This window comes from Crocuta crocuta, unplaced genomic scaffold, assembly GCF_008692635.1.
Source record: "Crocuta crocuta isolate KB4526 unplaced genomic scaffold, BGI_CrCroc_1.0 scaffold95, whole genome shotgun sequence".
Lineage (NCBI taxonomy): Eukaryota > Metazoa > Chordata > Mammalia > Carnivora > Hyaenidae > Crocuta > Crocuta crocuta.
The window spans coordinates 2,372,107-2,384,691 of record NW_027530971.1 but is presented as its reverse complement, the minus strand read 5'-3'; the positions used below and the strand labels follow the sequence as shown (position 1 = coordinate 2,384,691).

At 45.7% G+C, this 12,585-nt stretch overlaps 1 protein-coding gene and 1 pseudogene across 2 annotated transcripts; both read left to right on the top strand.

The window, feature by feature from the left end:
* The first annotated feature begins 6 nt into the window (after positions 1-6).
* Positions 7-4,361, top strand: KLF4 (KLF transcription factor 4). Of its 2 annotated transcripts, XM_077769837.1 has the most exons (5): positions 7-384; positions 500-620; positions 1,295-2,285; positions 2,385-2,549; positions 3,804-4,361. In XM_077769837.1, exons 1-5 carry the CDS (start codon positions 380-382, stop codon positions 3,977-3,979), a joined length of 1,458 nt encoding a protein of 485 aa, XP_077625963.1. In that variant the 5' UTR covers positions 7-379; the 3' UTR covers positions 3,980-4,361. The 2 variants fall into 2 exon arrangements, with proteins under 2 accessions (XP_077625963.1, XP_077625962.1); XM_077769836.1 differs by having other exon boundaries at positions 1,295-2,549.
* Positions 4,362-10,918: 6,557 nt separating this feature from the next.
* Positions 10,919-11,019, top strand: LOC144236299 (U6 spliceosomal RNA; annotated as a pseudogene).
* The last annotated feature ends 1,566 nt before the right edge of the window (positions 11,020-12,585 follow it).

Below are 12,585 nucleotides of genomic sequence, written 5' to 3'. Positions count from 1 at the left end.
TGGCAGCGCCGCCCGCCCGCCACTCCGGCCGCAGCCCCAGCGCCCACGGCAACAGCCGCGGCGACTGCGACAGTGGTGGAGGACACTGCTGAATCGAAGAGAGCGCAGCGCGGCCACCGGACTGACTCACTCGCCTTGCTGATTGTCTATTTTTTTACGAGTTTACAACTTCTCTAAGAACTTTTGTATACAAAGGAACTTTTTTAAAAAGGCATCTCCCGTTTTATATTTAATCCAAAGAAGAAGGATCTCGGGCAATTTGGGGTTTTTGGTTTTGGCTTCGTTTCTAAGTCTTTTTTTTCCTCCCTCTTCGTCGACTTCGGGGCTAAGGTACCCCCACGGCTTCGGACTCCCGAGGACCTTCTGGGCCCCCACATTAATGAGGTAGGTGCAGCGCGGGGCGCAGGGAGGGGGAAGGCCGGAAGCGGGTGGGAAGCGCCCGAGCGGCGGTCGCGCGCGGCCCCCTGACTCCTGCCTCTGCGCCCCACCCGGCCCGCAGGCAGCCACCTGGCGAGTCTGACATGGCTGTCAGCGACGCGCTGCTCCCGTCCTTCTCCACGTTCGCGTCCGGCCCGGCGGGAAGGGAGAAGACACTGCGTCCAGCAGGTGCCCCGAATAACGTGAGTGTTAACCCGGAAGGTCGGGGTCGACCGGTGGGCTTCAGTGGGTAGGGTGGGGACGCGTGGAGCCCAGGGGTCACCGAGAACCCCCCGGCGAAGGGAAGGAGAGGCCACCCCGCCGGTCCCGCAGTCTTCCTAGGACGGCTTCAGCGCCCCTTGGCTCAGTTGTACACGCGTGCGGTCCCGGCACTGCGGAGCCGCCGGGGGCGCACCCCCGGTCCGCATACGTCCCCTAGCGCGCAGGCGGCAGAGCTGGCGCGAGGGCCACCGGCCGGGAGGTGGCTGTGTCCCTAGACACTGGCTAGGCCCCAGAGAGCTGGGCGCGTAGGCGTACCCGTGGCGAGGGCGCCCAGGGATATCCTCAGTGTCCCAATTCCAGGGTTGGCGGGAGCGTCCCCGGGATCTGGCTGGGGCAGGACCCGAGCTGCCGAGCCGCGGCGCTTGCTCACACGCAATCGGGCAGACACGACATAACATCCTCCAGACCGACGCACCGCCTCTCCTCCGGCCCGGGGGTGGGCCGAGATTGCAGCGCTGGCACCCGGAGGCCCCGGGCGCTCCGTGCCTGCCCAGTCCCGGTGCCCGGGCAGAATCGCGTGGTCGGCCCGCCGGTGTCTAGTGTAGCAGCAGGGCACCAACGCCGACCGACGATCTCTCCCCTCCCGTTCCTGCAGCGCTGGCGGGAGGAGCTCTCCCACATGAAGCGTCTTCCCCCTGTGCTTCCCGGCCGCCCCTACGACCTGGCGGCGGCGACCGTGGCCACCGACCTGGAAAGTGGCGGAGTCGGCGCGGCGTGCGGCGGCAACAACCCAGCGCTCCTACCCCGGAGGGAGACGGAGGAGTTCAACGATCTCCTGGACCTGGACTTTATCCTCTCCAACTCCCTGTCCCATCAGGAGTCTGTGGCCGCCACCGTGTCCTCCTCTGCGTCAGCCTCCTCCTCGTCCTCGCCATCGAGCAGCGGTGCTGCCAGCGCGCCCTCCACCTGCAGCTTCAGCTATCCGATCCGGGCCGGCGGCGACCCGGGCGTGGCGCCAGGCGGCACGGGCGGCGGCCTCCTCTACGGCCGGGAGTCGGTGCCTCCTCCCACAGCTCCCTTCAACCTGGCGGACATCAACGACGTGAGCCCCTCGGGCGGCTTCGTGGCTGAGCTCCTGCGGCCCGAGTTGGACCCGGTGTATATTCCGCCGCAGCAGCCTCCGCCGCCAGGGGGCGGGCTGATGGGCAAGTTTGTGTTGAAGTCGTCGCTGAGTGCCCCCGGCAGCGAGTACGGCAGCCCGTCGGTCATCAGTGTTAGCAAAGGCAGTCCGGACGGCAGCCACCCGGTCGTGGTGGCGCCCTACAGCGGCGGGCCCCCGCGCATGTGCCCCAAGATCAAGCAGGAGGCAGTCTCGTCCTGCACCGTCGGTCGGCCCCTAGAGGCCCACTTGGGCACCGGACCCCCTCTCAGCAATGGCCACCGGCCACCGGCGCACGACTTCCCCTTGGGGCGGCAGCTCCCCAGCAGGACTACCCCGACCCTGGGTGCCGAGGAACTGATGAGCAGCAGGGACTGTCATCCTGCCCTACCACTCCCCCCCGGCTTCCACCCCCACCCGGGGCCCAACTACCCACCCTTCTTGCCGGACCAGATGCAGCCACAGGTCCCGCCGCTCCATTACCAAGGTCAGTCCCGGGGATTCATAGTTCGGGCTGGGGAGCCCTGCGAATGCCGGCCCTCCAGGGCTCAGGGGATGATGCTGACCCCACCTTCTTCACCCCTAGAGCTCATGCCACCTGGTTCCTGCATGCCGGAGGAGCAGAAACCAAAGAGGGGGAGAAGGTCGTGGCCGCGGAAAAGGACAGCCACTCATACTTGTGATTATGCGGGCTGTGGCAAAACCTACACAAAGAGTTCTCATCTCAAGGCACACCTGCGAACCCACACAGGTAGGAGGAGGAGCTGCTGGAAGGGAGGGTGGGATCCAGCCCCACTGGCTAACCGGACCCTTCTCAGGGCCTCCCTTGGGATGTGAGGCACAGTCTATCTCCTCCATCTCTTGGATCACAGGAGAGAACAGCAAACCGGCGCCTCCTTTTTTGCCCAAGAGCCTTTTGCTTGGTGGATACCATCAGCGCTTGAATGTGCAGTTCTTTTTAGGGTTTTGAAAGGCAGGAGGGAGGCTCCAGGCTGCAGGTGGGCCTCCAAGTCTGAGCAAAGCATTGCCCTTGTAATCAGGAAATTACACTTTGGGGGTGCCTGACCGGCTCAGTCACTGGTGCCTGAAACTCTTGATCTTGAGGTTGTGGGTTCAGGCCCCACGTTGAGTGTAGAGATTAAAAGAAACAACACCCTAAATTATCAGGGCGCCTGGGTGGCTCAGTCAGTTAAGCATCCGACTTCAGGTCATGATCTCCCCATTTGTGGGTTTGAGCCCTGCGTTGGGCTCTGTGCTGTCAGCTCAGCTTGGAGCCTGCTTGGGATTCTGTCTCCTCTCCCTGATACTATCCCACTCGCATTGTCTCAAAAATAAACTAAGAAAAGACACTTGCCGTGCAAAAATATGATAGGTCTTATTAGTTTTTAATTTTTTAGATGATTTTCACCCAGTTGTTCCCTTCCCACATTTCACGCTTTTGCTATTTTTAGTTCTACTCTTCATAAGTAAGTTCTATTTAAATTTCAAGAATTCAGTGGTTGTGATTGCTAAGATTGTGTGTGGTCTAAGATGGTCCCTGCAGGGAATTTCCATGTCATTTAAGTACAGGTACATAAGGTCAATTAGGTGTAGTCATTAAAATAACAAATGCACGCTATATGTTAAATTAAATTTTAAAAAACTTTTTAAAAAGTAACATGCAGAAGCAGAAAAAGTGTAGTGTGGGAGAGGATATTAATTGCTTCGCTTGGGTCGGGGAGACAAACCAGGCTTCATTTCCAAAATCACTTGTATCACTATGGTACTTTGACTCAAAAATGAAAACATTAGCAATATAGAAGTATAGGTTTAGGCTGTATGTGTGTGTTCTCATTACTTAAATGTTTGTTCCTCCCCCACCCCCCCAAAAAAACAAAAGGAATACCTGAAGAAGCTTAGTATTCCTATTTATGATCTGAAATTTAATACTGGGCCTCCAGTTTTTAAAGTGGCGAATTCTGCATCACGTAGCAATGGCTTCAACGGGTTTTTTTTCCTCCGGCAGGTGAGAAGCCTTACCACTGTGACTGGGATGGCTGCGGGTGGAAATTTGCCCGCTCTGACGAACTGACCAGGCATTACCGGAAACACACCGGGCACCGCCCCTTTCAGTGCCAGAAGTGCGACCGGGCCTTCTCCAGGTCGGACCACCTCGCCTTACACATGAAGAGGCACTTTTAACTCCCGAGACAGTGGATATGACCCACACTGCCAAGAAGAGAATTCAGTATTTTTTACCTTTCATACTGTCTTCCCCGGGAGGGGAGGAACCCAGCTGGAAAGCACTACAATCATGGTCAAGTTCCCAACAAGCCAACTTGTGAATGGATAATCAGGAGACACAAGGAAACCAGAAGACAAATCAAAGAACAGATGGGGTCTGTGACTGGATCTTCTATCATTCCAATTCTCAATCCAACTTGAATATTCCTGGACTTACAAAACGCCAAGGGGGTGACTGGAAGGTGTGGATATCAGGGTATAAATTAGATCCATGAGTTGGGGGGGAGGGAAGACCAGAATTCCCTTGAATTGTTTCGATGCAATATAAGTATAAAGATCACCTTGTATTCTCTTTGCCTTCTAAAAGCCATTATTATAAGAAGAGGAAGAAATTCAGGTACAGAAAATGTGTTTTAATAACCTAAACGATGGTGCTTGGTGAGTCTTGGTTCTAAAGGTACCAAATGAGGAAGCCAAAGTTCTCAAACTGCTGCATACTTTGACAAGGAAAATCTATTTTTGTCTTCCGATCTACACTTATGACCTAAGTCAGGTAAATACACCTGGTTTACTTTAACATTTTTATGCAGACAGTCTGTTATGCACTGTGGTTTCAGATGTGCAATAATTTGTACAATGGTTTATTCCCAAGTATGCCTTAAGCAGAACAAATGTTTTTTTTCTATATAGTTCCTTGCCTTAATAAATATGTAATATAAATTTAAGCAAACTTCTATTTTGTATATTTGTAAACTACAAAGTAAAAAAATGAACATTTTGTGGAGTTTGTATTTTGCATACTCAAGGTGAGAATTAAGTTTTAAATAAACCTATAATATTTTATCTGAACACTGTTTTTGTTTTGTTTTTCCCCTGGAAAAGCATGTTGCAGGAATTTCAGTTTAAACACAGTCGGGAGGGCATGTGAAAAGGCCAAACTTGACCTCCACAGATCTTAAAAGAAGACATTTTTAAGGCTAGTTTTACAGTAAGGACTATGAAAGTCTAAGGCTGTGGAAGCTGACTGTTGGAGATCAGAGAGTTAGACCTGGTTCAGGGTGGCTCTTTCCAAATGTACGGAAAAGTACATGAATGCAATTTCCTCACCTGAATATGAATTTCCAGGTATAAACCCACTCAGTCATTCTACAATATGCTCAGTCTAATAGAAAAGTATTCATAAAATACACACATTCCAGTTTCATATTTTAAAAGGTCCTTATGGTTTCTCTTTAAAATTAAATGAAAATATAAAAATCTCAGAGGCCTGGCCTTGCACTTGGAACAATTTGAGGAACAAAAGAAACCTTCCTACAGCAGAGAAACCCTAAGAATGTAGTTCCACAGTGCCCTCCTGAGGATTAAAGGGTTCATTTATGCTTAGTGTGTGTTACAGATACATTCTAGTTGGAGTCCTAAAAGAGGTTAGGACCGAATTTTCTGGCAGATTTAACACTCCATCAGTCTTCTCTAGCTTCAGCAGACTGAAATACGAGTTAATTAAAATGTACTCTCGCAAAGCTAAGTGTAAAGTAAAACTTTTAAAGTGGTGGTTTTGTAAGCTTGGAGCCTATTTCCGAAATTACTCAACTTTAAAAGGGCACTGATGCTTTTCTGAGGCGGGTACGCCGGAGTTTGAACTACATTTGTGGCAGTCAGCAGACAGAAAGGCTTTTGGTGACACTTGTTGACACTCTGTACATCTGTAATGGTGATGCAGGTTGACCCAGGGAGACAAGCTGCCTCGTATCTTCAGACTGCTGATTAACTCTCCGTTATATGCAGTGTCCAGAAGTGTGGGTGCATCTTATAAAGAGACGAAAACAAATTCATAAGGGCCTGATGGTGGATCAACATAAAGTATTTTCCTTAGCTTTTAGGAGTTCAGCATGACTGGAAAACATAGCATGTGTCTTAGCTTAAAAGAAAACAGGTGCATCACTAGGATGGAATTTTATGTGGCCAAGAACATATTCAAAGCATATTTAATGACATGGAAAAATGCTCATGGTATGTTAAGTGGAAAAAGCAGGACCTAAGACTATAAACAGTATGATTCCAATTGCATGCGTTTGTGTGTGTGCATTGAAGGAGAGAGAGGAGTCACAGAAACTTTCAGAGGAAGGCCTGGAAGGAAATGCCAAGCTATCCGTACTGGTTTTCTCCATGTAGATTTTCTACAGTTTCCAAATAAGTATCTATTTAGCTTTTTAAGAATGCAGGTGCAAATATTTAAGCTTTTATTTTTAAAAGAGCAGTTAAAGCTACTTCAACAAGAAGGCTTTTCTTGTGTGTTGCATTGTGGTGGTTGCTCTTGTAACCCACCTTTCTCTCATACAGAGACTTCTGGCACACGGTTGTGTATGAAAAGTGTTTATTGAATGGCTGATACCATCTTCATGCTTGCTAAGGAACTATGATCTCAGAAGAAACTTCCCAAAATAGAACGTACTTATTAAAAATTTTCTGATGTCGTAGTGAAACATCACGTGCATAAACTTTTGCTAATCTGAAAAAGTTTCAATATCAACAACAAATAAGATTTACCAAAAATGAAACAGGGCAAAACTTTTCAACGTGCACAAATAGCTAAAACTATTTACACTCATTCCTATTCATTCGGAGCGCCGAAGTGTCCTGTCATTACTGCATTATAGAGCCGTTTACACTGTATAATAAAGTGCACCTAACATTCGAGATGCCTGCTTATTACATTTTCCCTATGACATTTAATTTTGTATGTCATAGGTTTTAACTTGTGCACACGACACACACACACAGACACACACAAGATAAACAACAGGGTTTCCTACACATCAGACTTTTTCAGGCTATCTCTTTCCCAGTAAAATGCCTTTTCCAGCAAAATAGTCTTCCTACCTGAAAACATGCTTAGTGTCTGAAAACACGTTTAGTGTCTGTTTGGGTTTGTTAAAATAAAACAGGAATTTTCACCATCTCGAGTAGGATGGTTGGGGGAAGAGTTTTCTTCCATTCAAAAACTGTCCTAATTTTTAGAAACATGCAATGTTATTTCATACTTGGAGATTAACCACTTTTACATATAATTTCTTTACATGTAAGAAAGCCCATGGGAGGTGGTCCTTATGCCAAGAAAACAAGTCCACAGGGCAAATATTTAAAACAAGCAGTGATGGTGCCTGTTGTACTTTGATAGATGGGAGTACCTAAATTTAGCAGCCTATGTCAGCCACCTGTTCTATTGTATGCTCCGGCGTCTGAAGCCCTATTCAGCACACCACCATACACACGCCCAGTCCTCCACAAAACTTTTTAGCTTATGTATTCCGTTCTTCTATCGTGTTGTTTATCATGTATTTTATTTTATGCGCTTCATTTCTTTGTATTTTCTTAGCACCTTCTAGTGTATAGAGACATGCTTTTATAGTGCTAAATGGAAAGCGATGTCTGCTTCCTAAAGTTTGTCAATGAAACTATCATTCAGTGCTCACGTGCAGAGCCCTCCAATAATATTGCACATTAAACCACCAAGAACTCTCTACATAATGAGTGCTGTGGAACATATCACGGAGTGTTATGCAGAAGGATGAAAATGCAGAAGGAGCGACTGTTCACAATCAGAATGCTGTATGGAAATAGAGTTTTCTCATAGTAAGTGAAACTAAAATGAAAGTTGGAGACAAACACCCTTTGGAAGCCTTTACCTTAAAACAGTAAATCTTGAGTACATTTCTCACCGTCTCCTGAAAAACTAATAAGGTCTTAAATCCTAATGAAGATTCCTAAAGGCTTCAATGCCCTGGTTGGAGTCAAAACACAGAAGAAACCAACCACTGTCATGTGAACCTAAACACAGAAAATCTTTCAGGCTGTGTTAGAGCCACTTAGCCTAGTGGGGCAGAGGAGGGCGCAGAGGGTAAGAGCATCAATCAAACTGCTTCTCTGGAAGCACGTACACCGAGAGTCCACCTTTTTAATTGTTTTCCACAATACCATTGACTTGTTCAATTCGCTTCAGTCTTCTCTGGCACCCGACAGGAGTCAGCACGTTGCAACCTGTGCTCCCAAATGTCCTTCTCCACTTTTTCTTAAAGGAAAAGGGGGAAATAAATAGAAACGCAATTTCATAACAAAAAGCAAGTACACATTTCCAGGATCCCTTTGACATCTGATTATACCTAGCAGAGCATTTTTCACTGACACAACACAATAATTATAACAATACTCTAAAGTGTGAGGACCCTTTGTCATCCTTTTATGTCTCTTTTCATGTCCACGGTACCTGATATTAGCTAAACAAAGCAAGAGGCAAGTGAAATAGCTCTTTATGGAGACATAGGCAGGTAGGTAGGTAGTAGGAGGTAGATAGATGAAGCCTCAGGTAGAGGTTTGGCAATGNGGAATGGGAGGGTGTTGAGTGGGATTGTAATACCTATGTCACCTATGATATTTGAATCTGTACTAACTGGCATTGGATTGTATCAACATGCATGTTACTGAACGGTGGCCACATTGACATGACACTCAGATATTGTGTCTGCATACCCACTTAAAAGCTAAAATTGGTAAATAACTTTACAGAGATACTGAAGGAACTCTAGATACACTCGCTGAAAGCTAGGGAGATTAGTGAATCAATGTAAATCACAAAGCAGAGTCTCTTAGACATGATAGATGGGGTTTTTTTTTTCAGTAAGCGCAAGCATGCCTCTTCTCTGATCCGGTCACTTTTTGCTGGTGTATAATAACACCTTACTTCTGCACAACACTGTGAGATCTATGAAGCACTTACACTCTCCTTTACTGTAACAGATCCTGACAATGAAGATGGAGTGGAGCTCCCTCTCCCATCCCCATTTTATGGAGAGGGAAACTGAGTTTCCCTTTACAAGTTAGTGTTTGGTTTTTGTTTTTCATTCTTGCTGACATACCCAAAGCATTTTTCTCCTAATATGTCTGTCTTCAGTCGGCTGGGCAGGGAGGGTCACATGCAAAATGGATACACACCAATTCGGAAGGATTTGCTAATATCCAGGTTCTTCCAACAAAGCCGGTAAAGAGTCAAAAGTCCCGCACTTTCTGTCTCCCAACCAAAGTGCTATTTAAAGGTAGACTGATGGGGAAGCTGTGAGTTTCCCACAGATGTTTTGCATGCTGATCACTATGCCATGAGCATGACCACACTTTCAGTGCGAGGTGGAAGAAAAAGCTCCTGTTTTTATCCCCAGCTCTGGCTCAGCACACAGCTCTCCTGGTCAAACAGATCTGGTCAAGCCCCTCCTCTACTCATTAACTTCCCAGGGTCCCCAGTTCCTAGTAGATAAAGATTTAACATGGTCAGTCCTTCAATTGTGGCCTCCACCTAGTGTCCATTATTCTCTCTTTAAATACCCAGTCACTCCTCAATTGTACCAGCCATGCTAAACTACTCTTGACCCTAATTGCACCATGCCTGTTTCAGCCTCTGAGCTTTGCTTACAGATGTGGGTCTCTGCTGCTTCTGGAAAAACCCGTATTCCCTGACAAGCTCCTATATATCCTTCAAAGCCCAGTTTTTATTAAAAGTCTCCTGCGTTTTAGTCAATCTAGATCTTTCATTGAACTCTTATCCTCACATATTACAAGGTTTTATGGGTCTGGCTCCTTCAACAGACATGAGTCCCTAGAAGGCACTAAAAGTTTCCCTTATTTGCCCTTGAATACCCACAGTTACTGGATTTAATTGAGTAAAAATTAATCACTTATTAAATAGTTAGCCCCAAATCTTGGCATCTTTTTCAGAGGACGCTTTCTTGACAGGTGATTCTCTGCATTGATTCTAGAAAGAATTTTGTTCATTTGCTGTGTATGGGGGGAGGCAGATGGGTGTCAGGTTACCCACAGGAAGCAGTTAGGGGAACACTGGGCATAGCCTTCAGGAAGTCCGAATTTGGAAAAAGGTCCAAAATTGTCAATAGTTTATCCTTATCCTTAGATAATCCATCGTGCCTCTTTACACAACTTATAAGTGTCCGATACAGATAACAATGAAGATTTTTTTAAAAATCACACGTTAAAAGCTTAATGAAGGCACTTTACACTGTATATCCTGGGTGCGCCAGTCTCCCCGACTGAGGAAGGCGCATCCGTCCATGGCTGTGAAGCCACCACCCACCTGCTTTGCTGCTCTTCAAGCCTGAAACTCTTCTAGCTGCTTGCACGACAGTAGTTTTCTGATGTCTGAACATGTCTAAATGAACTGAATCTAGAAAAACAGTGCATGAAGTTGACAAATGTCCCTGCCTTTGAGCCACTATTAGTGTTTCACAGAGGGAACGGGGAACAGACTGCATATTCTAAAGCTGTAAAATTACATAGACCTTGTAAGTAAGTAAGTAAATAAATAAATGAGATGTTGTAAATAAATAAATAAATACACAGACTTTCTGAACAGGAAAGTATCTTTAAGACTATTTAACTCAAGGAGAAAATGGAGGCCCACCTAAAAGACTGAGCTTGCCCAAGGTCACATCAAGTCCAGAGAGGAACACCAACCAGCACCTTGATCTCATTCAGCAGGCCAGCAGCTGACTGCTATATTCTGAGAACCTAAGGGAAACTTAGAGGAGAATAAAGAATTTAAAAAACAAAAAGGATGGTTTTATTTATTTTTCTAAAACTCTCCTCTTTATTCGTTTTTTTCATTGTTGTTGTTTTTTGTTTTTTTGTTTTAAGAGAGAGAGAAAGTGTGATCAGAGGGAGAGAGGCAGAGGGAGAGGAAGAATCTTAAGAGGCTCCACGGTCAGCGTAGAGCCCCACTCTGGCTGGATCCCAAGACCCTGGAGTCATGACCTGAGCTGAAATCAAGCGTTGGACACTCAACCGACTGAGCCACCCAGGTGCCCCAAAAAGGATGGTTTTAAAAGGAAAGTTCTAGTGCTCACTTCGGCAGCACGTATACTAAAAGTGGAACAATACAGGGAAGATTAGCACCGCCTTAGGATGACATACAAATTCATGAAGGGTTCCATATGAAAAAAAAAAAAAAAACTGTTTACAGGACAGTTCTAAATTCAATGTAATATTGTGAGCTGATGTCCAAAAAAATATTCATTGTTCTCGACAGTGCTTCTCTCAGTGCTGTGCCGCCAGCCAGCTAAAACAGGCACTTTACCACTCCCCGCTATTCCCTTCTACGGACAACATAGGAGCCATTCCATAAAAGTGTTAATATAAAACATAATTCTGGCTTCGTTCTGCTTCTTTCTCTTCCCATGCGATTCCATTCAAACATATATAATCTGCTCAAAGATCTACTTTACCAGCCACTGTGCAGAGGGTAGGGAAACCAAAGATCAAGAAGAATACACAAATATGCAAGTCTGCAGGTATTTTTTTCTGGTACAATGGCTCCATGAGGGGGTATATAGTGTAACTGAAATGGAAATCAGCAATCTAGCCAGTAAAAATTGTTTACGTCTCTTAGAAAGTGATTGTATCGTTCTTTGACAGACTCAGCCATGTTAACTACAGCAACATACACCATTTTTCCCCCTACAATTTTCTCGACTGCTTATTATTTTAGATACATCCAACTTGTTTATCAGGTGCATGTCAAAGCATGTTAAAACGTGTTATTCAGGTTCGGCGTGAAGGTTTCAACCTTATACAACCAAATTTCAAGCTTCTCTTGGAATTAATGATTCAGGCAAGATGTAGCTTAATCTGCAATCCAAGACACCTTTCTAGGGTTTCGAGATTGCATATCTACACGAAGACGACAACGTGATTTTGTTTTAGGCACAATTAACTTCATAGTGAGGGAGCATAACTGACTTCGTAAGGCTCTTTTGGTGCCAAAGCTTGTAGAAACAGAGAAGGCTTTGCCTAAGGGATTCTTTGCATTAAACACTTTGTTAGGCAAAGCCACTCTGGCTCGGGAGTCTGATTTGCAATTTGGGCCTTTGTGAAAGGATTAGAAGATCCCTATTGTTTAATGTTTGGATCTCAATTTGCATTTGGAAGTGCGTGACCTCTTCCACGTTTAGCGTTCTTTATTTTCAGTTTCTCCTCCTGATATACAATCAATACGGTATGTTAAAAAATTGATAAAACTGCTCGGCCGAATGTTTGCACTGATTAAGGGGAGTGTGATAGATTGATTCTCTCCATGAATGGTGGAGTCCACTTAGGCTCCAGCAATGCCAATCCAGTCATCTCTTTAGGAACTGACAAATAACTCCTAGGTTTTGGTACACACACATTTCCTTTATTTCCTTAATGAGAATGCACGGGCACTTTGTTGAAAAACAAACAAACAAAGAAGAAAGCACTACAGTGGACTGATCAGACACTAGGTCTACAAAAAGAACTGACGAGAAAAAAAATCCTCTGCCCGACTGTCTCAGGACACATTTGAATACTTCAGTCCAACATCTCCCTTTATAAATAAAGGCTTGAGAAAAATTATTTTAGGTTTGTGATAACAATACTCTCAGCTGTACACGGTATTTAACTACCTGTCCCTTGGTCAACAACTTTTAACTAATATTTGCTTTGACAATATTCCCAGATTGACAACAGAAGGCCAAGAATAGAAACTT